General features: G+C 44.1%; 1 protein-coding gene across 1 annotated transcript in view; it reads left to right on the top strand.

Annotated features, from left to right (window-relative positions):
* Positions 1 to 1,313: 1,313 nt before the first annotated feature.
* Positions 1,314 to 24,610, top strand: part of LOC100026396 (A disintegrin and metalloproteinase with thrombospondin motifs 7) — a 128,352-nt gene continuing 105,055 nt past the window's right edge. Inside the window, exons 1-2 of the mRNA XM_056797242.1 lie at positions 1,314 to 1,860; positions 8,022 to 8,380. Of these exons, the coding sequence (XP_056653220.1) occupies positions 1,734 to 1,860; positions 8,022 to 8,380 (486 nt within the window). The 5' untranslated portion in view covers positions 1,314 to 1,733. The remainder of the gene's footprint in view (positions 1,861 to 8,021; positions 8,381 to 24,610) is intronic.

The raw sequence follows: 24,610 nt of genomic DNA, 5'->3' as shown, positions 1-24,610 counted from the left end.
GCATTCATGGCTCATCTTCTCTCCCTCTAAACTCCTCCTGGTTTTGCTTTCTCTTGGTTTTCCTCTTACCCATTTGACAGTTCCTTCTTATTTTCTTTGACTGCGCCATCATTTTTTATTTATTTGTTAAGTGTGCATCCCCCAGTTTTCTGCCTTGAGTCCTCTTTCCTCTTTATCAAGAGTTCTTGATCATTTTTGTATTAGGGAACCTTTTGGTGATTTGGTAAAGCCTATGGACTCCTTCCAAATGAATTTTATTATAAAAAAATAATTGAAGGAAATGCAAGACTCCAGTTGAAAGTTAGTGAAGATAACATTGTGATTTTTCTCATTAAGTTCATAGGTCCCTTGAAGCATCCCTCACTTTCCCCCAGGTTAAGAATCTCTATACTATCTCACTTGGTGATCCCATGAATTCAGTGAATATCTATACTCAGATGACTCTCAAAAGTCACGTTATTGGCAGTAGGCAGTGAATACAGAAAAGGACTCCCAAGTCAGGAAGACCTGAATGGGAATCCTACCTCAGGCACTTACTAGCTTTGTGACCCTGGGCAAGTCATTTCACTCTACCTCCGTTTTCTTCAACAGTAAAACAGGGACGATAATATTATTCCTCACAAGGGTTGTTGTGAGGATCAGATGAGCTAACATATGGTAAGTGGTTTGTACTATATAAACGCTAGCTGTTAAGTCTAGCCTTGTGGTCTCCCAACTCTGCAGAGCCTTGATCTGTGGCTCCAGCTGCCTGGTGGACCTCTACATTTGAGTCTTGCATTACCATCCCATCTGGAACTTCCCAGGTTCAAAACTAAATGTATCATCTTCCCCCTAAACCCTCGGGGTTGTAGTGATGATTCTTGGGTCTCTGCTGGCGGGATTTGTTAACCTCCGAAGTTCCTGGCAATTCGGAGATTCCAGGAAAAGAACGTTCTAGGAAAGATTGAAATCCCATTCCTTTAGGAAGCTATTGGAAGGACCAAAGTGGCTCTGGAGTCCAGGAGTGCGCTTCTGGTTGTGTCCAGCAGAAGGCGCCCTCGCACAGTTTGGGGCCGGGAATCCAGCACCAAGGCTCTGGCTGGGGCCCAGGGTCCCGGGTCTGGGGCAGGCGCGCGATCTGGCCCCGGAGGAGAGGGCAGGCGCAGCAAGAGGTCAATGCCCTGCGTTCCAGCAGCCGCAGCCCTGGCCTGCAGGGTCGAGGGCGGTCCCCGGGCTGGGGGCGGGGGTCACTCCTGGAGGAGTCCCGGGAGGGGACAAAGGAGAGGAGAGGGAGGGGCGGTACCCCTCTCGGCTGTATGCAAATGAATTCGGCCCCGGAGGGGGCGGGGCGCAGCCGAGGGGGCTCGCTCACTGCAGCCCAGTGCCGGGCGCCAGTGCTGCTCCGTGGCTTCTCTCTCTCTCCCTCTCTTTCTCTCTCTTTTTCCTTTTGCAATCCACAAAAGGGGGCCGGCCCTGCAGCTTTTGTTTGAGAGAGGGGAGGTTAGAAGCTGTTAGCTTTCGGAAACTGAGGGCCAGTACGCTGGGGGCCTGGGGTGGGCGGCCGGGGGACCGACGGGTCGGGGGGTGGGAGGGAGGGGGGAATGCCTTAGGAGAGAGCTGAGGAAAGTTTGAGGGGAGAAGAGGCCGCTGAGGAGGAAGCCGTCCTGCCAGCGACCTTCTGGGACCCAGTGAGGCGGGGGGGAGCCGTGCCTCGCTGCACTCGGGCCCCGCGTCTCCAACAGCGCTCCTTGGCCATGGCCGGCCCCCGGAGCCCCCGGCGCCCCCGGCCCGCGGCGCCTCGGCGGCCGCTGCGCCTCCTGTTCCTCCAGTGTGCGCTGCCGCTGGCGCTGGGCTTCCCTGGGGGCCCCGAGCTCCGACCAGGTGGGTAAGTCCCCGGGCCACCCATTCACGTGCCCCCTTGTTTGTCCGCTCCTGGGCGTTCTAGCTTCCGCTCGCCTAGACCACCCCCTGTGCCCAGAGCAGCTCCAGAGCTTCCACTGTCTGTGGGACGCCCTGGAAACAGTCCTGAATTTCCACCAGGTTTGAAACCTGCCGCTGCCACTTCCAAGTTGTGTGACCTTAGACTTGTCACTTCACTTGCGAGTTCCAGCCAAGGGTGCTAGAGAGTAGACGATCTTTAAGGTCCCTTCCAGTTCTAAGTCATATGACCTTCTGGGTGGTGTGTGTGAAGGCTTGAGAGGGAAAAATGGAGCCCCCCCCCCCCCTTCAGGGACGATCCCGGGATATCCCACACCCTGCGCCCTTGTCCTGCCAGCAGTTGGGGTCTCTCGGAGCAGAGCTGACCGTGTGTTGTTGTTGTTGTTGTGTGTGTGTGTGTGTGTGCCCTTCCCTCTGGTCCTGGCGGTCAGTTCGAGGTCAGAGCCTTGGGAACCCCCTTCCCCCCCAACCCCCCACAAATCTCCCTGCCGGAGGGCGCCGCTCCGAGGTTGCCCCAGTGGCTATGCGGCCCTAGGATGCTCCTCCTGGAAGCCCTGCCCTTTTCAGCCCAGCCCAACTCTGGGATCCCTCTGTCCGCTGGCCGGCCTCTCTCCACGCTCAGGCTTTGGTCCGAGAGCGAGCTTGGCTCCTTGGCCGCCTTAGGCGGAGCTCAGCTGGGAATGACAAGAGCCGGTCTCCTGTGGCCGCGGGGAGAGCACATTTCCCAGCCCTGGGCTTGAGGACCTCGTTTTACAGCTCTCCCTTCCTCTGTGTGAGGAGCTGGGGCTTGAACCCCTGGCTTGGCCACACTGCCTCATCTCAGAGTAAGGACACCAATCTCCCTCTGCCTAAGTAAAGAGCTGTATGGCCCTGGGCAAATGGCTCACAATCCCTGGACCTCAGTTTCCTCATCTGAGCTCTGGAGACCAGCTCTGACTCTCCTGTGCTCCCCCAAGGAAGAGTTAAGGAGGGCACTTGGGTAGAATCTTGGATTTAAAACTAGATCGGGCTTTTAGGGCCCTGGTCCAACCCCTTGGTTTTTCAGATGGGGAAGCTGAGGCTAGAGAGCTTAGGTTACTGACCCAAGGTCACACAAGTAAATTCATGGCAGAAACAGGATTGGACCCAATACTCTGCCTGTTTAGGGAGGTCCTGGGACCCAAAGGGGCCCAGGGAAGCTGAAATCAGCAATATTCTGACCTTCTCCCAGAGGGAACACAGGCAGAAAGAACTGACCACCGTCCCTGACCTAGAATTCAGGAGATCTGGGCCAGAGTCTCGGCTTTGACATGAACAGTGTGGCCTTGAGAAAGTCACTTCCCTCTTTGGGTGGCTCTTTCCTCATCTGTGACATGAGAAGTTCTCTAGGGGAATTTCTTGACTTAGTGTGAATTTAAAATGTGGAAAGTAGGAGAGAGCAGCCAGCTTGGGCTTGGGGGATTGAAGGGAGATGGGGACGGCAATAGAATCAGAGAGGGGAGGGGGAGGAAAAGAAGAGAGAAAGGGGGGAAAGGAAGGGAAGAGAGGAGGGAAGGAGAGGCTGAGGAAGGGAGAGGGGAGGGGAGAAGGGGCAGAGGGATGAAAGGAGGATAGAACCAGGGTTGGAAAAGAGGGATGAGGAGGGGAGCTGAGAAAGGGAAGATGGGAAGAGTGGAAGATATTGAAGGGAAAATGGTGTCAAGGAGGAGAGGGGAGCAAAGAATGGAGAAAGAGAGCCTAGAGGAAGAGATGAGGAGCAGAGGTTCCATGAGGAGGGTATCAAGTTCTCCTCTGTACCTTTCTGTGATTTTAGGGGCTCCTCCCTATGCCTTTAGGGCCCTTTATTAGGATGGATGGAGCCCAGGAGGGGGAAGGCCTAGACCTGGGGAGTACTGGCCTTTCTGAAGCTGCTTCTTTAAATGAACCCCATCCCCTCTCCCCCAGACTAGGGGCAGGGCAGAGTGGGGCTATGGTGGGAATAGGGAGGGGATAAAAAGGGGCTCCTATCTCTGCCTGGTCTAGCTCCCCTGATTGAGCTTCTGTCTGCTCTGGCTTTGGGGCAGAGCACTTTTTGTCATTCCTGGTTCTGTGTCTACTTTGGGGTGCTCCTGCCCCTCAGATACCAAGATGGCTGAGGGTTGGTGATGGGCACTGGCAGCCTTGTGCTGCCCTGCAAGGGAAAAGCAGAAGTAAAATCTGTGTATCTGGAGATGGGCACACACAGGAATAGGTGAAAGGGGCTGACTGGAGTTTGACTTGCATAGGAACTCCCAGAGGAGGGAACTCCCTCTTCCAGTGCAGATCTGAACCTTCTTTCTCCAATCTAAAGTCTTAGAGAGCTGCTTACCACACTGAGAGGTTGAGTGACTTGCTCAGAGCCACATAGCCAGGATGTGACAAAGGCAGTTCTCGAACTCAGGACTTTCTGCCTCAGAGCCCAGTTCTGTAGCCAATAGACTATGAACTCTCTGTCTGTCTATCTCTCCCTCTCTGTCTCTGACTCTGTGTCCCTCTCTCTCTTTGCCTCTTCCCTCTATATTTCTCTGACTATTTCTGTGTCTCTCTCTGTCTCTTTCTTTCTTATTTTCTTTCTCTGTGTGGCTGGGAGGTATTGGACTTGCCATCCAGAGAAGCTTGGAGAAAAATCTTGCCACTGACATTATTAGCTGGTGAATTAAGAGCTTTAGAACAGGAGCTACCCTCTTTGCACCTCATTTTACTCCTCTGCAAAATGGAGCATATAATCCTTAGACTATAATACTCTCCCCAGTAATATTCCTGATACCTATCCACCCCCATTTCTTTGCTGGGAGAACCGGATAAGGCAACACATGGAAAGGGTTTAGTTTCCTGAACTCTAGACTCTGTTACAGCCCCCAAAGTCATGGGGATGTTTTCGGATCCAGATGTGTGCTTCATCTGGCTGGGGAAGTCTTGGTGTGGAAACTCCCTCCATTGGTAGAAAGCAGTGACTGCTCTGGGAATTATTTAGAGTTTTAGAGGGTTGCCCTGGGAGGAGTAGGCCCATAGTCAGACATGTGCATGCACACACACATTTCAGAGGTAGGTCTTGAGCCCAGGGTTCTCCTTCCCACCAGGGTGCTTCACGTCTGGCCGAGGGCTGAGAGATCCATGGGTGGAGATTCTTTGTGGAGTCGGGGCCTGCCTCTCCTTCCTGAAACCTGTGAGGCTTGTCCAGCCCAGCTTGCTCCTGGTCCCCTCTTCCTTCCCCTCCTGCCTGGGCCCCCTGGCTCTTCCTGACATTCTCTGCTCTACAGGGCAGCGCCCGACCCCACCGGGCTCTCAGTCTTTGTTTCCCAAGAATAGGTCTGGATTCTCAGAAGGCCCCCAACCTCTCATCTCCCCACCCTTTACCTGCCACTGGGTGTCAGCTAAGAAGCCTCATTTCCAAGGTCCCTGACAGTCGACAAAGTGTCTCCCCCACCCAAAGAACCCCCATTCCCCCCATGGTGGCATGAGGTCAGATGCTGCTATTAGTGGCGTTACCTCTTCAGCCTTAGTTTCTTCTGAAATTAGGAAGTGAAAGGGAGGTGGAGGAGAGATAGATAGGTATATATATATATATATATATATATATATATATATATATATATATATAGAGAGAGAGAGAGAGAGAGAGAGAGAGAGAGAAATAGGATTTAGAGCTGAAAGCAACCCTAGAGACCATTTAGTCCAACCTCATTATTTTACAGATAAGAGAGGAGAGAAAGAGAGAGTGAAAGGGAGAAAGAGGGAGAGAAAGAGACAGAGAGGGAGAAGGAGAGAGAAAAACAGAGAAACAGAAAGGGAGATACAGAGACAAAAGGGGGGGAGAGAAAGGAGGGGTGTATCTGATGCTGTGGAAAGATAATTAACTGGGATCAGACCTTGGGTTCAGTTCCTGTTTAGGTTACTATCTTTGTGACCTTGGCCAGGTCATTTACCCTCTCTAGGCCTTAGTTTACTTGCTTGTCGAATGAGGGGGTTGGCACAGAGGCTTCTAAGGACCCTCTAGGTCTCTGATCTTATATTCTTTAATCTGCCCCATGATTCTTTCCTCATGCTCACTCCATTGTCCACCTTAGTCTAGCAAGCTTATGAGATTGAACCCAAGTGCCTTCAGGAATAGGAGACCCTGCCAAACACACACACACACACAAATACACATACATGTACACATACACACCCACACATATATGTACACATCCATACTCTTGAGGCAAACCCAAGACTCTGGGCCACGAGCCTTTGACAAATATCAGTCTATTGTAGAAGCTGATCCTGCTCTGTTCAAGTCCTGTGCAGGTCATTGTGGGGAATTCAGTCACTGCCTTTGGAGCTCATGATCTAGTAGGGGAGAAAAGAGAGATTTCTAGGGGGAAAAGAGCTGACACCAAAGTGCCAATAGTCAATGTCGGAGGAGTGCAGAGGAGCACGAGGTATTTGGGCTGGACACCGAGGAGGGGCATTTTGGAGGACGTAAAGCTTGGGTTGTGTTGGTTTGTGTAGGAAGACTTTGCATATGAGATGACTGGCTTGTCCAGCTGCATCCGAAGAGGGTTTCCCTCCCCTTCCCCCCAGAGCATCATCAAGTCGTAGCTTCTCTTGCCAGAGATCAGTATCTCCCAAGGCTGCCCTTCCCATTTGGGGACAGCTCTTGTTGTTAGGGAGGTTTTGCATCTAATGAACTGAGATTTCCCCCTCTGCAGGTTCCATCCATTTCTCCTGCTTCTGTCATCTGGGGCCAAGCAGAATAAATCAAACTCCTCTTCTACATGACATCCTTTTGAGTACTCGAAGGCAGCTATGACAGCCCAGTCTTTCTCTTCCCTAGGTTTAGTCTGCTCAGTTCCTTTGGCTGACACTCACGTGATAAAGCTGTTAGACCACCTTGGTTGTTCTCCCAATACCTTTCTCAAAATGGGATGCTCAAACTCAATAGAATATCTGGGATGTGGTTTACTAGTGTGTGGCGTGGCCGGGAGGATCACTTCCTTAGTCCTGTATACTTCCTCTCCATCCATCAGTCAGCCAACCAAGCACTGATTAAGTGCCTTCTGTGGACCAGGCATCAGTCTTAGACTAGATCAGCTTCTAACCATTAGGCAATTCTTATGACTTATCTGGAGCTTTCAGTGCATTAAGAATTCTAGATCTTTTCCATATGAACCATTTGTTGCCTAGACATTTCTTCACCATCCTAAACCATGTAACATTGTTTTTTTAGACAAGAGCGCTACTTTGCATCTTTCCCCTGTTAGACTATTTTTTTGAGCAATTATTCTAGTCTGATTTTCTTTCTGTATCCCAGTTCTTGCATCTGATATGTTTGGGCAGCTAATTAGCACCGTGGATAGAGCAAGGAGATCAGAATTTAAATTCAGCCTCAGACACTTGTTGTGTGACCCTGGGAAAGTTGCTTAACCTCAGTCTGCCTCAGTTTTCTCATCTATAAAATGGAGGTATTAGTAGTACCTAATTCATTGTTGGGAGGATTTCCAGATGCACACACACACACAAATACTCCACTCTTAAAGGGAGCCTTCTCCCATAACCAAAAAAAATTAAGCAAAGCCAACAGACATAGTGCCTGAGTCTGACAGTGTATGCAACATTCTGCATCCATAGTTCCCTGCCTGTTTTATTTTTTTTAAGTTTTATCTTCTGTCTTAGAATCAATACTGTGTGTTGGTTCCAAGGCAGAAGAGTGGTAAGGGCTAGGCAATGGGTGTTAAGTGACTTGCCCAGGGTCACCTAGCTGGGAAATGTCTGAGGCCAGATTTGAACCCAGGACTTTCCATCTCTAGGCCTGACTCTCAGTCCACTGAGCTACCCAGCTGCCCCCAGTCCTCTACCTTTTCAAGGAAGGAAAGCAAGTTCATTTCTTCATCTCTACTCTGGGGCCAAGATTATTCATTCCAATTTATATAGTTTTCAGTTTTGTTTTAAGGTTCTTTTCTTATTTCCATTTTAAAAAGGAGGAACCTGGGGGGTGGGGATGGGAGGGAAGGATACGTCCCCAAAGTCACTTGAATGAATCAGTGGCAAAGATGGGATTAAAACCAGTTCTCTTTCCTCTGGATATTTTGGCTGCTTCTTGACTATTTGATGATTTCCTTTCTCAGAGACATTTCCTTGGGGCCAACCCTCCCTGGACATCGTGCACCCCATCCGAGTGGATGCTGGTGGCTCCTTTCTCTCTTACGACTTATCTCCCCGCCTGCTTCGGAGAAGGGACCTCTCGTCCAGGGCTGGCCTCCCCACTTATTACGAGCTGTTATACCAGGGCCGAGAGCTGAGATTTAACCTAAGTATCAACCACCATTTGCTGGCCCCAGGCTTTGTGAGCGAGACCCACTATGGAGGCATCACCCACGCCAAGATACATCCCATCACATATTCCTACGCTTGTCACCTGGTCGGAGAGGTTCAGGACCCTGAACTGGCTGGCGGGTTTGCTGCCATTAGCTCCTGCAGTGGTTTGGTGAGTGTTCTGGGGCTATTTGGGAGACTGTGTGTGTGTTTCCCATTCTGGGAAATCCCTAAGCTGATAAAATATCAGCTCCTTTCCTCATTCATCTAACATGGAAATTAAAAAGTCATCTAGGTAGCTCAATGGATAGGATGCTGAGCTCAAATCCTGCCTCAGAGACTTCCTAGCTGTGTGACCCTGGGCAAGTCACCTAACTTCTGTTGCCTAGCCCTTACCTCTCTTCCACCCTGGGACCAGTACAGAGTATTGATTCTAAGACAGAAGGTAAGGGTTTTAAAAAAAGACTATTTAAATGTTAGTTATTATTATTAGTAGTAGTATTAAAGGGTTTGGAATTGGGAGAGCTAGATTCCATTCCCAACCTTCTTGTTTATCTGCTGTGTGACCCCTCTCTAATCTTTAGTCCTCCTGTCTATAAATGGGAACGAAGGACAAAACTCAGATCAGCTGTCCGATAGGTGTGCAGTGAGGATTGAGGGTGTTTTGTAAACTCTGAAGGGCAACCTAAATGGGAGCTATTTTTATTATTCAGAGGATCTATTGGAGATGACCTACATTAAAGGCACTTTGAAGTGAATACTGTGCAATTCAAATGCAGGTCATTATTACTAAAGGCACATGAAAGGATTTAGCTAAATGAGAGACAGAGACAGACAGAAATCGCCTGCAAGCGCATGAGAGAGAAAGAAAGAGAGAGACAGACAGACAGACAGACAGATAGACAGAGACAGAGACACAGAGACAGAGACAGAGAGGCAGAGAGAGACAGAGATACAGAGACAGAGAGACACAGAGAGACAGACAGACAGATAGACAGAGACAGAGAGAGACAGACCTGTACACTGAAAAAAGGATTCCATTCATCAAATATTCTTTGCAAGGCCCTGCCCTAGGTACTGCGATATGTCTGATTTAACTGGAATATTTGGGGAATGGTGGCTTCTGGGTAACTGAATTTTTTGGTTAATTAAGCCAGCCTGCCCAGCATTTGTATTTTGAATTTGGGGAGGGTGGGGTGGAGAGAAGGGGCTCAGAATGTACTTGTAATTCATGTCAGAGTTTTCATACTGTTATAGAAACCCCTCTGAAATCACTCACTCTGCAATGGGAGGCTATTGCCAGAGGGGAGAATACCACATCTTATTCTTCTCCTATGGTCCTAGGAATAACTCTGAGAGGTTACAATTTCTTTTGAGCCCCCATCTAGTATGTTTCCCAACACCAGTCAACCAGTAGAGCTATAGTATCTTCTAGAAAAGGTTATTTTCTGAGAAGGTAGAGCAGGAGCAGTAATTATTACAAAACCTTTTCTCTGAAGCTCTGGGAGAACATTTTTCTCTTGAACAAAAGTCACTAAGGTTGAGATCATCTGCTGGAACCTTTTGTATTCAGTATGCAGTTCTATCTCAGCTTCTTCTATGTTATTGATCCATTTGACTGAGGCCAATTAGAAGACTTTTGGTCACCAGATAATACCTGCTTCTCAATCAGTCACAGCTGGAAGAAGCCTCTCTATCCCTCTACATGTTGAACAGGAACCAGGCAGGAAATATTTGCAAGTGCTCTAAGGGCAAGTCCATGCATGCTCAAAGGGCAGAATGAATAAAACATTTGTCCAACACTTACTATATGTAGAGTACTGTACTAAGACCTCTCAATGTAAATTAAAAAAAATAAACCATTTGCTCTTCTAATGGAATTCACATTCTAATGGGAGAGGCAGAACATATGGAAGGATTTAGTTGCAAGACAGATGGAAAGGCCCCATTATCCTTGAAAAAGAGATGCCAATGCCTCCTTTCAAATGTCATTTCCGTTGGTAAAATAGTAGCCATTCCTGATGTTGAGCCATCTGACAGTGCCAGACTTTGGTGGTAAGAATTTTCTTTTCTGAGTCTTCCATAGCTATGGTTATAGCACCTGTAGGAGCAAGAGCCAAGTTTCATCTTCACAGGGGCAGTTTCCTGGAATGATGACTGAGGATACTGGGCTAGAAGCAGTGGTATCCCCAAGGCTTTTGGGTTCAGGGTCTTGAATTGGCTTCATCAGGATCAGTGAAGAGATGCTGGTCAAGGACATTGACTTGCCTGACACATGATGCCTCCTATCTCTTACCCAGTATGCCTTGTCACACCTCATGAATGATGGCTGGTTAGTAATCGGTAGGGGGTTGTTGGCCTCTTCTCCACATGATTTGTCTCTTTGGATGATGGCAAAGGACATAATCTGTCAATCAACATTCCATTTGCAATGTTACTGGGAAAAACAGTTGGAGCTAAGCCAACAGCTAAACTGGGCTGGACTGGTTTTTGGCTTTGGACAGAGGTGGAGAAGAACCTATTTGTATCTCTGAGGATTTTGGCTTTGACTGGTGTGGCTGATGGTGGTGGCTGAGCCTGAAGAGCTAATTTGTATCTCTGATATTTACCTGGCTGGTTAGAAGAAAAAGAAGAAAGAAAACAAACAGTTGTCCTCCTATCTCTCTGACAATCTCTGCTAGTGACTGATTGTCATTTCCCCAATATCCTCCAAACCAAGGCTCCTTGCAGAGAATAGGGAAACCTATCCCTCTTACCTTATCCTCCATCCTTTCCTGTCTTCCCCAAATAAACCCTTAATTAAGTTAAAGAAGAGAAAAGAGTATTTTCTCTAAAGCATTATAGTTCACCCTGAGTGACTTAGAAGAAGGTTTAAGGGAAAGGGGGAGGGGAAGCTGAAGGATTTTGAAGAGGTAGGAAAACTGGGAGGAGGGTAGGCAAAATCTTGATCCATTAGTTCTCCAGTATCAATCAATTTACACTCTCAGAAGTATCTATTACAGGATACAACACGGGCAGAGATACATGTGAGGTGATTTGAGGAGGGATAGGACATTGATGACCAGGGAATCTGGAAGATTCCCTGGAGGAGGAGGTTACCTGATCTGGAGGAGAGGTTACCTGAGCTGGATATTTGAGGGTAATAAGGATCTTGAAAGTGAGAGATGAGGGAATGGGTTTCAGGTACAGAGGATGACTTGTACAGATGGATGGAGTTTGGAGATGAAGATGGTATTTGAACACAAAGTCCATCATGGGGGCAGTTTGGTGGCTTAGGAGAGAGCCAGGCCTGGAGACAAGAGGCCATGAGTTCAAATCTGGCCTTAGACACTTCCTAGATGTGTGATCCTGGGCAAGTCACTTACTCTCCATTGCCTAGCCCTTGCTGATAAATCAATCTTCTTTCTTGAACTAATAGATTCTAAGATAGAAAGTCAGAAAAGCAATCAAACAAAATCCAAAGCACACCATGCAAGATTGTATAAAGCCTTATATGCCAGGCTGAATAGTTTGCATTTTTTAATTAGGAAGGCTCTGAAGACTTTTGAGCCAGGGAAGGAGCATGGTGAAGCCTATGTCTTAGGAAGATGGTTTCCCTTCTGGCATGCCTTCGGTGCTTCGGGACAATAATAACTTAGAAAACTCAAGTTAACATTATCTATGTTGTATTTGTATTTATGTTGTTAAACATTTCCCAGTTACATTCTAATCTGGTTCAAGGCCATTATCTCTGAGTTTGTGAGTAGATAAAGCATTAGACTTGGAATGAAGGACCTGGATTCAAATCCTGATTTAGACATTTACTAGCTTCGTCATCATGGAAAGAACACATAATCTCTCAGAGATTCAGTTTTCCTGTCTGTATAACAGAGGCAGCTGTGGTTCAGTGGTTTAGAAGACTGGAGTCAGGAAGACCTGAGTTCAAGTCTATCCTCAGGCACAATCTTTTAACAAGTCACTTATCTTCTGTATGTGTAGGGGGCAGGAAGGTTGCTCAGTGGATAGAGTGCTGAGTTTAGAATCAGGAAGACCCAATTATAGCCTTGAGTACATCCTAGCTATGTGACCTCATGGCAAGTGTGGCAAGTCACTCAACCTCAAGGATCCACTGGGGCTTGTGGAGTAGGAAATGGCAAAAATACCTCAGTATCCTTGCCAAGAAAACCCCACGGATAGCTGCGCTCCGGGTGGGAGGGTCACAAAGAGTCAGACAGGATTGAACACCTGAACAGTAACATCATCTGTAAAATAAGAATAACAAGCGCTGTGCTACCCACCTCACACAGTTGTCATGAACCTTAAAATGCTGAATAAATGTGAATCGTTATCACGGATGGTAATTCTTCCTCCATCTCTCCAATGGGCCCTCACTAAAACAAGACAATGCTTTGACTCCTCCCTACTCAATTCTCCAACAAGCATCCGTTCCCCAACCTTTCAGCTAAGACCCTTGTCTTGTATGGCACCAAAACAAACCTGCCATTCATCCAGAGCCCCCTCCTCTCTCTTCCTTCTCCTCTTCCTCTGTCCTTGTTCTCTTCATCCTCTTCTCTCTTCTTTCTCCTCCTCTCTCTCTTCCTTCTCCTCTCCTCCTCCTCTCTCCTCTTCCTCCTTCTTCTCCTCTCTCTCTCCCTCTCTCTCTCTGTCTGTCTCTGTCTCTCTTTCTCTCTGTGTGTGTCTTCCTCCTCTTCCTTTCTCCTCCTCTTCATATCACTCAGACATCTTTCCTATTATCTCTTCTTTTCTCTGACTCCTATGAAGAGATGACTCACCCCCTTGGCAAGCCCCTTTCACATATACTCTTGACCCCATCTCCTCCAGACTTTTCTAGTCATCCCATCAGATCTCCAGTCTCTCTCTGTCTCTTTCTTTGGGATGCCTCTTACACCATTCATCTCTTCCCTATAAAAGAAAATCCTGCTTGGATTTGACCATCCATTCGTTCGAGCTTCCCCATATTCCTTTGGGGCCCAGGAATGACCTGACAACGTGTTCCTCCTGGCCCAATCCATCCAGAGCTTGGCTAAACCGAAATTCGGTGCAAGAGCCCCTCTCAGGCAAGATTGAGAGTGACGACACCAGAGCTTGGGGAGAAGGGCTGCCATTGAGACACTGCATGGCACTGGGCAGCATATTTTTGATGTTAACATCTGTCCCGATGCTGTGGTACAAGTTAGGGGACAATGACATGTTTGTCGGCATCCTCCCCGACCACGGTCCCTTCCCTGCTTAAGTTTCAGCCATCTGTGGCTTCGGCTAAGCCCGCTACTTGGCAAAAAGACAACGACATTCAGTGCCCCAGGATTCTCGAGGTCCGGGAAGGGAAAACATGAGTTTGGTTCTTTTCCATTCTTCAGGCGTGACTCAGCCAAGCTGGACCCTGCTCGTCTTGGGCTGGCTCACCTTCTGGGGCCCCAGCCAGTGTCAAGAATAGAAGCTGCCACAGGGCAGAGGCACACTGACATTATCTCCCTCTCTTCTGATCTTCAGGCTTCCCCCAGAGCCACATCGCTTGGCATTAATTGTTCCTGACTTGCTGCATGGTATATAGCAGGGCTGCTCAGCTAGCCTAGAAACAGGTAACCTGGAAGGCAGGAGTAACCCAGTCACAAAGTCTGAAGCCTTCAGTCAGTCAGCGAGCATTTATTAATGTGCCTACTATGTGCCAGGCACTGTGCCAACCCTGAGGATAGAAAGAAAGGAAAAAGAACAGCCCCTGCCTTCAAGGAGTAAACACTCTAACTGGGGAGGCAATGTGTTAATAAATGGATGTATACAAGGCACACACCGAATGACTGAAAAGCATCGTAGAGGGAAAGAGTGATACTTCCTAATAAATAGTTATTTGCTAGGAGCAGGTAGGTGGCTCGGTAGATAGAGCCCTAGCCCTGGAGTCAGGAATCCCAGAGTTCAAATCTAACCTCAAACACTTTCTAGCCAAATGATGCTGCACAAGTCATTTCATCCTGTTTGCCTCGGTTTCCCCATTAGTAAAATGAGCTGGAGAAGGCAATGGCCAATCACTCCAGGATCTCTGCCAAGAAAACCCCCAATGGGGACAGGACTGACAACAACAACCCCTGTACTAGAGGGCAGCAGGCGTCAGTGGAGCCATAGACTGGACTTTGGCTTTGGAGTTGGTGGACCTGGATTTGAATTCCAGCTTTACTACTTAGACTGTGGTCTCCCTACTGCGCTGGCTCTGTTTCCTCAATGTTACTGTGAGTTGCTCTCTGAGATCTATTCCAGTTCTGTGGCCTGATTGGAAGCTTCTTGAAGGCAGGGACTGTGCCTCATTAATCAAGATAGGGTGCCCCACGTATCACATTATCCATAGTGAACATAGTGGGAAGAACACTGAATTTACCATCAGGAAGACCTGAGTTCAAATGTGACCTCAGACACTTCCCAGCTGGGTGGCCTTGGGCAAGTCACTTAACTTTTCAGTCTCAGTTTCCTATCTGTAAAATGAGGATTATAGGAATGCTTATCTTCCAGGGTTGTTATGAGATTCAAATGAGGTAATATTTCTAAAGTGCTTTGCCAGCCTTGAAGTGCTATATAAATGCTGGCAATTGCTATTATGTAATGACTGACTACTTTTCTTTTAAAACATGAATTATTGGGGGCAGCTGGGTAGCTCAGTAGATTGAGAGCCAGGCCTAGAGATTGGGAGGTTCTGGGTTCAAATGTGAACTCAGACATTTCCCAGCTGGGTGACCCTGGGCAAGTCGCTTGACCCCCATTGCCTAGCCCTTACCACTCTTCTGCCTTGGAGCCAATACACAGTATTGATTCCAAGATGAAAGGTAAGGGTTCAAATAAAAATCATGAATTATTATTTTAATTTTATATCATTTCCTTTTCCTCCATTTCAACAGATCCTTCCCAAATCACAAATATGAGATTAGCGAGACAAACCAGCCAACATGTTGACCTTGCCTTACAACAAGTACCTCTTTTTACAGTCAGTCGCTTACCACCTCTAGGTTTAGTTATTATAGTCATTATAATTACTAATATTATTATTATTACTGAGAGGAGGGAAGCATGCTTTACTTCCAGTCCTCTGGAGTTAAGCTTGCTCATTGCATTGACCAGAGAGTTCTGATGTTTCTCTCTCTTTCTCTTCCTTCTCTCTCTGCTTCTCTGTCTCTCCCTCCCTCTCTCCTTATCCCCCCCCCCATCTCTGTCTCTTTCTCTCCTCTGTCTCTGCGTCTCTGTTGTTCTCTCTGTTTCTTTCTGTCTGTGTCTCTGTTTCTTTCAGTCTCTGTCACTGTTTCTCTGTCCCTTTTTGTGTCTGTCTCTCTGTGTCTGTTGCTATCTCTTTCTGCCTCTGTTTCTCTGTTGCTCTCACTTTTTCCGTTTCTCTGTCTCTTTTTGTGTATTTGTCTTTCTCTGTGTCCGTGTCTGTAGCTCTCTCTGCTTCTGTTTCTCTGTCTCTGCCTCTCTTTCTGTCTATCTGTCTGTCTCTGTGGCTCTGTCCCTCTCATGTTCTCTGTTTCTCTTTCTCTCTGTCTGTTTCTCTTTTTGTGTCTGTCTTTTCTGTGTATGTCACTGTCTATCTCTCTGACTCTGCCTGTTTCTCTGTCTCTGTCTGTCTCTGTCTGTCTCTGTCACTCTTTCCCTCTCTCTCCTCTCTGTCCCTCTCTGTCTCTCTCTGTCTCTCCCTCTCTGTCTCTCCCTCTCTGTCTCTGTCTCTCTCTGACTCTGTCTCTCCCTCTCTTTCTCTGTCTCTGTCTGTCTCTGTCTCTGTCTCTCTATCTCTCTCTCTGTCTGTTTTCCTGCCTGCTCTCTTTTTCTGAACAAATCTGTGTTTTCCTTGGTGTGGGAGGTCCCAGGGAAGTCCTTCCTCTGCTAGTATACATCTACCTCTACTCTCCTATTGATTGTTCTAGAGAGTTGCCTGGTAGAGGATGGGGAGGTGGGATACTTAGACTATAGGACATGCCCAGAGTCACATATTAGTAGGAAAGTCTACTCTCAATTCCTCAACTATTCCATTCTGCCTCATTCTCATGTTTTTCAACAAAAGTGCTGGGGTTGATGTGAGGAAAACCTGAGTTCAAATCCCACCTCAGACACTTACTAGTTTTATGACTTTGAATAAGTCATTTAACCTCTATTTGCCTCAGTTTCCTTGCTTATAAAATATATTAATAATAGAATAATAATAGCATCTACCTCCCTGAATTATGAAAATCAAATATAAATTTAATTTATAAAACACTCTGTAAACCTTTAACTGTGACATAGCTTATGGCTATTATTGTTATTCCTAAATGCCTGTTCTTCATACTCTTATTCAGCATAAGCATTTATGAGTCACCTGTCAGTCTCATTGATGTCCCCATCTTTTGACTTATAAGGTGATCCTAGGATTTTGAAGACTGTGTCAACAGGGAGCAGGTTCTGACAAGTCCTTCTAAAATGGGGAAGTTTTGAATACAGGTCCAGTTATCACTCCGGTGGTTTCCCCCCCTAGTGCTAGCCTAGATGAGAGCAGAGATTCTCATTACTGGAAAGCTGGATGACCAAGGTTATAATAATTTAAATTTTGACCATAAAAGCTCATTAAAGTCATTTATTATATAGTGGTGATGTCGGGTGCGGAGGTAGGTGTCTCTGGAGGGAGTAGGGCTCCCCCCCAACCTGTACTAGGGTCATTAGAGCTCATTTCGGTTGAAGAATTTTAAATCACACTCTTAGGTCCTAGAACTGGCATGAGGGAAATGGGAATGGATTTGATATTTTTGTTTTAATTTCTTATTTATCTTAAACTTTCTTTTATTTTTAAATTTTGAATTTCAAATTCTCTTACTCCTTCCCCTGAGAAGGCAAGTAATATGATATCAAATCTACATGTGAAATCAGGCAAAATATTTCCATATGAGCCATATTTTTTTAAAAAGCAAGAAAAATAGAGAAAATTGTACCTCATTTTACATGTAGTGTTTATTAGTTTTCTCACTGGAAGTAGATAGCATTTTTTTCATAAAGAATCCTTTGGAATTTGTCTTGGATTGTTGTATTGATCAGAGTAGCCAAATAATTCACAGTTGAGCATTATTACAACATTGCTGTTAGTGTATACAGTGATCTCTTGGTTCTTTCATTCACTTTGTGTCAGTTCCTTTAGGTCTCGTCATCTTGTTTCTGAAACTACCTCCCTTGTCATTTCCTACCGTACAATGGCACTCTTTCACGACCAAATGTCACAGCTTGCTCAGCCATTCCCCAATTGATGAGCATCCCCTCAATTCAAGTTCTTTGCCACCACATAAAGAGTTCCTATAAATATTTTTGTACATTTAGGTCCTTTTCCTTTTCCTGTGGGATATAGACCTGGTAGTGGTATTATTGGGTATGTACCACTTTATAGCCCTTTAGGATGGTTACGAATTGTTCTCTAGAATGCTTAGTCCACTTCATTACTCCACCAGTATTTCAATAATGTCCGTATTTTCCCCTTATCCCCTCCAGCAGTTGCCATTTTTAATAGATATGAGATTAGATTTTTAAGAATTATTTAATTTGCATTACTCTAATCAATAGTAATTTAGAGCATTTTTTCATATGACTATAGATAGATTTAATTGCTTCTGAAAACTGTTTCTATCCTTTAATCATTTATCATTTAGGAAATGCCTCTTATTCTTATAAATTTGACTCATTTTAATACTTAATATATATTTGAGAAATAAGAACTTTATCAGAGAAACTGGTTAGAACTTTTTTGATATTATTTCATTGTTGATAGTATCTTTTAACATAATACATGTCTCCTGATTATGTCTTTTAATTAAGTCTATTTTTGGTTTTGCTTTGAGATTATGATTGTGGCCCCTGCCTTTTTTACTTCAGCTGAAACATATTAGATTTTGCTCCAGCCCTTTATTTTAATTCTGTGTGCCTTTTTGTTTCAAGAATTCCTCTCATAAACAACATATTTTTAGATTCTAGTTTCTTATTCATTCTGCTATTTACTAACATTTTTATATTCAAAGTTATGATTATTAACTATGTATATCCTTTCATCCAATTTTCTTCATTTTTTCTCTCTTTTTATCTTGTTCCTCTTAAAAAATCTGTCTTGCTTCTAACCACTGCCTGTCTTAACTTGTCCTTCCTTTTATAATCCCATTTCCCTATATCTCTTATTCTGTTTCCTCCTAGTTCCCTATTGGAAAAGTTAGATTTCTATATTCAATTTAGTATGTTTATATATTCTCACCTTTGAACACATTTTGATGAGAGTGAGGTTCAATCATTGCCTATTCTGCCTCCGTTTGTCCTCCATTATAAAAGCTCTTTTTCACTTACCTCTTTTATGTAAGAAAATTTTCTCCATTCTGCCTTTCCTTTCCCTGTTCTCCCAATGCATCCCTCTTTCTTCTCTTCTCTTTTCTTTTTTTTTTCTTTTTTGGATATTATTCCAACATAATTGACTCACATCCCAGGTAAACCCCTTTTAACTGTCCTAATGGTGATAAAATTCTTAGGAGCTACATATATCATCTTCCCATATAAGAACATTAACAGTTTCATTTTTTGAAGTCCCTTTTGATTACTCTTTCATTTTTACTTTTTACTGCTTCTCTTGAGTCTTCTATTTGAAAGTCAAATTTTCTTTTCAGCTCTGGTATTTTATCAGAAATGTTTAAAAGTCCATAATTTTATTAAATATCCATTTCCCTCCCTGAAGGATTACACTTAGTTTTTCTGAATAGGTTATTTTAAAAAAATTATAATCTTAATTTCTTCTCCTTCCAGAGTTTCATATTCTAAGTCCTTTGTTCTTTTAACATGGAAGCCACTAAATCTTTTGTGATTTTGACTGTGGTTGCTTGATATTTGAACTGTTTCTGTTTGCTTGCAATATTTTTCTGTTTGATCTGGGAGTCCTGGAATTTGTCTATAATATTCCTGGGAATTTTCATTCTCAGGTCTCTTTTAGGATGTGATCAGTGAATTCTTTCGAATTCTGTTTTTCCCTCTGGATCTATGATATTGGGGCAGTTTTCTTGAAATATGATATCTTGATCATGGCTTTCAGGTAATCCAATAATTGTTAAAGGTTCTCTCCTCAATTTATCTGCCCAACGTATCTGCCAGGTCAATTGTTTTCCCAACGAGACAGTTCACATTTTCTTTGATTTTTTTCCATTCTTTTGATTTTGTTTTATTGTTTTTTAAAATTTCTCATAGTCATTGATTTCCATTTAACCAATTCTAAAATTTAAAAAGTTCTTTTTTTAGTGGAATATTAAACTTCTTTTTTCAATTAGCCAATTCTGCTTTTTAGGAAATTCAATGAATTTTTGTGCCTCTTTTACTATTAGGCTAAGTCTGTTTTTTTTTAATGTTATTTTCTTTAGTATTCTTTTGTTTTTCTTTTAACAGTTTGTTAATCATCTTTTCATAATTTTCTTTCATCACTCATTTTGTTTCCCAATTTTTCCTCTATCACTCATCTCTTTCTTGAACTCTTTGAGGAATTCTTTTTGGAACTGGGTTCAATTAGCATTTTTCTTTGAGGCTTCATTTGTAGCTATATTCACATTGTTGTCTTCTAAGTTTATGTCTTGGTCTTTCTTGACACTGTAGGAGCTTTTTATGTTCAAATTCTTTGTTTGTTTGGTCATTTTCCCAGCCTATTTCTTGACTTTGAACTTTATGTTAAAGTTTAGCTTTGCTCACTTGTGGGTAGGGAGGCACTATCTTAAGCTTCAGATTTTTTGTGCTTTTTTCAGAGTTAGTTCTTGTGGGATCTGTTTTTTTTTTTCTTCCAAGGTAGTGTTATCGTGAAAGAGGTGAGGTCACTACTCTCTCTGTCTGTGTTCTGGTCTTTATCCAGAAAGGGCCTCTGGTCTCCTCCAGCTGTAAGTGCTCACTCTTTGCTTTGAAATTATGACTCTGTGTTTGGGCTCTGGTCTGACGTACATCCTGGTGTCAAAGACTTCTCTTGCTGACCTCCTAAGTTTTCTTGGGCCAGAAAATGTCTGACTCCAGCCTATTTTTGTCTCCAAATTATATTTTAGGTATTATTTTACAGTTGTTTGAAGGAAAATGTTGGGAGAATTCAGCTGTGTGGCTGACCCTAATTTGCCATCTTAGTTCCCCTCTACCCTCCAATAGATTTTAAGAAAGAGAATAGAATTTTAGAATTGGAAGAAATTTAACATGACATCTATTCCATCCCTTGCCTGAAGATTAGACACTTCATATAACATGTCTGACAAGTGACCATCCAGCATCTACCAGAAGACCTAAAATGTCATCAAAGAGTCCATCAATTAAGAAATATTTTTAAAAGAACCTACAATGTGCAATGGATGTTCCAAAGGCTGGGGATAAGAAGACAAAAATGAAATTATCCTTGCCTTCAAGGAGTTTTTATTTTAATTGAGCTAAGTCTTTTTTTTAAACCCTTACCTTCCATCTTGGAGTCAATACTGTGTATTGACTCCAAGTCAGAAGAGTGGTAAGGGCTAGGCAATGGGGGTCAAGTGACTTGCCCAGGGTCACACAGCTGGGAAGTGGCTGAGACCAGATTTGAACCCAGAACCTCCCATCTTTAGGCCTGGCTCTCAATCCACTGATCTACCCAGCTTCCCCCTCTTGAGCTAAGTCTTGAAGGAAACCAGGGATCTATGGAGAATACCCCATTCAGCTGTGTTAGAGCAAAGGATGATTTGTTGTTATATGTTTCCATTCATTCATTCTTTCAACAAGGAATCTATGAGTCCATGTTCCACCCTTTGCTCTGTACTTTGTGGGGAGATTAAAGAAATGGAAGCCCTAATTCCTGTCCTCTGGGACTTCACAGACTAGTGGGAGAAACCGCATACACCTCTGTCTTTCTCTGTGTCTGTGTCTGTGTCTGTGTCTGTGTCACTGTCTCTGTCTCTCTTTCCCTTTGTCTCTGTTTCTGTCTCTGTCTCTCTCACACACAGAGGGAAGCCCTTGGGTAATGATCCCCCTCAGTCCTCCATGCTTTTTCTTTTCTCATATCTTTCCTTATTTTTGTCCATGATATATAGTTCATGATGCATCCCACCCACCTCCCCCTATTCGCCCCCCTTCTTTATGGGAATGGAAACTTCTTGAGGGCAGTGGCTAAGAGCTTTTTACTTTAGATTCCTCGTTTCTGTCATATAATAGATATTTAATAATGGATTGTTTTAAAAATAAGTAGCCTTGCAACATTGTATGTGATCTAATGTTATACCAAGCAGTTAGGGGGCTCTGAGAGTTTTGCAAAGGGGGAGAAGGAAACTAGAAGCTGATGGAGGGCTCCAAGGAGGAGGTGGAACTTAAACTAAACCTTCAAAAAGTAAGTAGGACTGGAGGAAAGGAGGAAACCATTCTAAGCAAAGAGTTACGAATCTGCTTGGGAAGTGGAAGCTGGAAAAAACAGGGGGTAGAAGTGAGTGGAAGGAGTCAAGTTTGGAAAGGTAGATTGGATTCAAATGAAAAGAGATCCAGACATTCTCCTATTGGTAATGGGAAAACTTTAATGGTTTTTAGCATTGTAAGGTCATACATTTAGAGCTGAAAGTTACTTTAGGTCATCTAGTCCAATGCCATTATTTTTATATACAAGGAATCCAAGAAATGACTTAGCCAAGATCCTATAGATATTAAATGGTTGAACTTAGATTTGAACCCACATCCTCAGATTAAAAATCCAAGACTCTTTTTGCTGCCCAGCAATGACCTCTGAGGTTCCTCACAACTCTGATGTTTTGGGATTCTATAGTCCCAGAGGTGTCAAATTCACTGGAGTCAGGAACTAGACTAAAAGGTAATTGGGAAATATTTACCAAAATAAATAAAAATACAATACAACATAGATAATGTTAGTTTGTGGTATTTTTAAGTTAACATGTCTCTGACAGAGTGTGACATCAAAGGTATGAAGGAGAAATTGTCCCATTCTGAGAACTGATGGCTGTCCTGGGAACCTGGTTTGTCTGTCTGCCTAGGGAGTGTTTTCTCAGAGTTCTCTGATTTTTCCTGAAGGTGCTGCTGGAGCTGTGTAGGTCTTTGATCTATTTCTGTCCTCCCTTCCCCCAAAAGAATTCTTCTGTGGGTTGAGATGATTCCTTAACAAGTAGGACCAGGGGGTGGAGACTTCCCGTGGTCCATTTCCAATGGAGCCCTGGGAGAAAGGCAACAGGAAGACTACTCTGAGTGGATCCTAGAAGTGACTCTGGGAAAATATTTGGCCAATTCTATGGGAGTTCTGGGAAGTCTCTTCTCTTTCTTTCCTCACTACTAACCTATATGCCTGTGGTTAAAAATAGGAAAAAAAAGAGGGCTAGCACAACACTTGTATATACAGAGATCTCATACTACAGCAGTTATAAGTGGTGTCATACAATGGAAAGTATTCTGTACTGGGAGTCTGAGGACCAGGGTTTGAATCCTGGCTCTTCCACTGTCAGACTTTGGTCCCAGTTTTCTCATCTGTAAAAGAAGGGGGTTGGACTAGATGGCCCCTAAGGCCCCTTCCCATTCTATTTGTGTGGTCCTATAAAGCTGTGTTGATGAACCTATGGCATGTGTGCCAGAGTGTACTAGAGGGGGCTGCTCCTTTCCCCCTCTCTTCACATGCCCGAGGACATTTCTCACATCACTCACTCTTCTGCCCAGAAGACCAGTGTGAGTACTTCCTCCCTCTCTTCTCTAGGGTGAGGCAAGGGGCTCACATATAATGTGAGAGTTGCAGTTTGGGCACTCAGTCTCTAAAAGGTTCTCCATCACTGCTATAAAGTAAGGGAAAGTCCAATATTTTTTTCCTCTCCAATCACGTGTAAAACCAGTTTTCAACATTAAAAAAATATATATTGAGTCTTGAACTCTCTACTTCACTTCCCTTCTTCTTTCCCCCTTGAGATGGTAAGCAATCTCATATAGATCTTACATATGCAATCATGTAAAACATTTTTCCATATTACTCCTTTTGTGGAAGGAAATTCAAATAGAAAAAAAATTAAGAAAGTGAAGAAAGTTTGCCTTGGTCTGGATTCAGATTCAGTTCTTTTTCACTGGAACTGGATGGCAATTGTTATCACAAGCTATAGCTATATCATGAGCAATATATATATATATATATATACACATATATATATATATACATATATTGGAATAGGTTTGGATCATTGTGTAGCTGAGAATAGCTGTTATTCAGTTGTTCATTGTAAAGTATTCTTGTCATTGTAAAATGTTCTTTTGGTTTTGCTTATTTCATTCTGCTTAAGTTCATATAAATCTTTCCAGGTTTTTCTGAGATCCGCCTACTTGTCATTTTTTAGAGCACAGTGGTATTCCATCATGATCATATACTATAAATTACTCAGTCTTTCCCCAGTTGATGGGCATCCCTCACTTTCCAAATCTTGGTCCCCGGAAAGGCCAGTATTTAAAAGCAACAATAAAACCTCATTCAGAGCAATGGAAACTGGAGGAGGCACAGTAAGGAGGGAAGCCAGCCAATCACAGGCAAGAGGGAAGTTGAGAAAGATAGAAGGGAGAAGCACTTGGGAGTTGGGAGTTCTACAGAAGACAGATGACAAGAATATGGCCAGAGGGATGGAGAACCAAGGATGTCTGTTTCAGTGGATATGGAGATGTAAGGGAAAGGATTTAAATGACCCATCTACCTGGATTCCTGACCACAGATTGCTGCCCACTCTCTCCAAACCTATCCTTCATGCCTGGATTCGACTCCTGAAAGTTATCCCTCCCCCCAAACCTCATATGCTTCCCTAATTAGCTTCCCTGACCTCTGAGGGCAGACTATCCCCCACACCTCATCTGCCCATTTGGATACCTGACTTCAGAGAGTTAGTCTTTTCTAATCTTCACATGCTTCCCTATCAAGACTCTTGATAGATGATATCTTGATACCTGTTTTCTAGACATCACCACCCACCAAGATTCCTGACTTCCGGGAGCTGTCTGCATTCTCTAAACCACATTTGCCCACCTGGATTGCTTTTCTCTTTCTTTTTCTAGTTTTTTTTTTCTCAATAACAAATGCCTGCCTACCTCTTCAGGATTCTAGGACTCCTGGGAGTCAGTAACTGCAAACTCCTTAACTTGAATATCAAGAGCCCTGACCTGAGTTCAAATTCAGGCTCAGACATTTATTAGTTCTGTGACCCTAAGCAAGTCTCTTAACATTTGTTTGCTTTAATCCACTGGAAAAGTGTGAAAGGAAATTCTTGGTTCTCTTTGCCTAGTTGGAGTTAACACTTTGCAATAACAATAACTTAGGTACCCTTACTTAGTACCTCTCTAGACTGAAGACAGGATTAACTCTCCTTTGTCTACTTTTGAATTAACCAACAAAATGGAATAAACCCATACTTAACTCTAAAGTAAGGGAAGTCTA

The sequence above is a fragment of the Monodelphis domestica genome, chromosome 1, assembly GCF_027887165.1.
Source record: "Monodelphis domestica isolate mMonDom1 chromosome 1, mMonDom1.pri, whole genome shotgun sequence".
NCBI lineage: Eukaryota > Metazoa > Chordata > Mammalia > Didelphimorphia > Didelphidae > Monodelphis > Monodelphis domestica.
The sequence above is the reverse complement of the archived record's forward strand: the minus strand, read 5'-3'. Positions and strand labels throughout refer to the sequence as shown.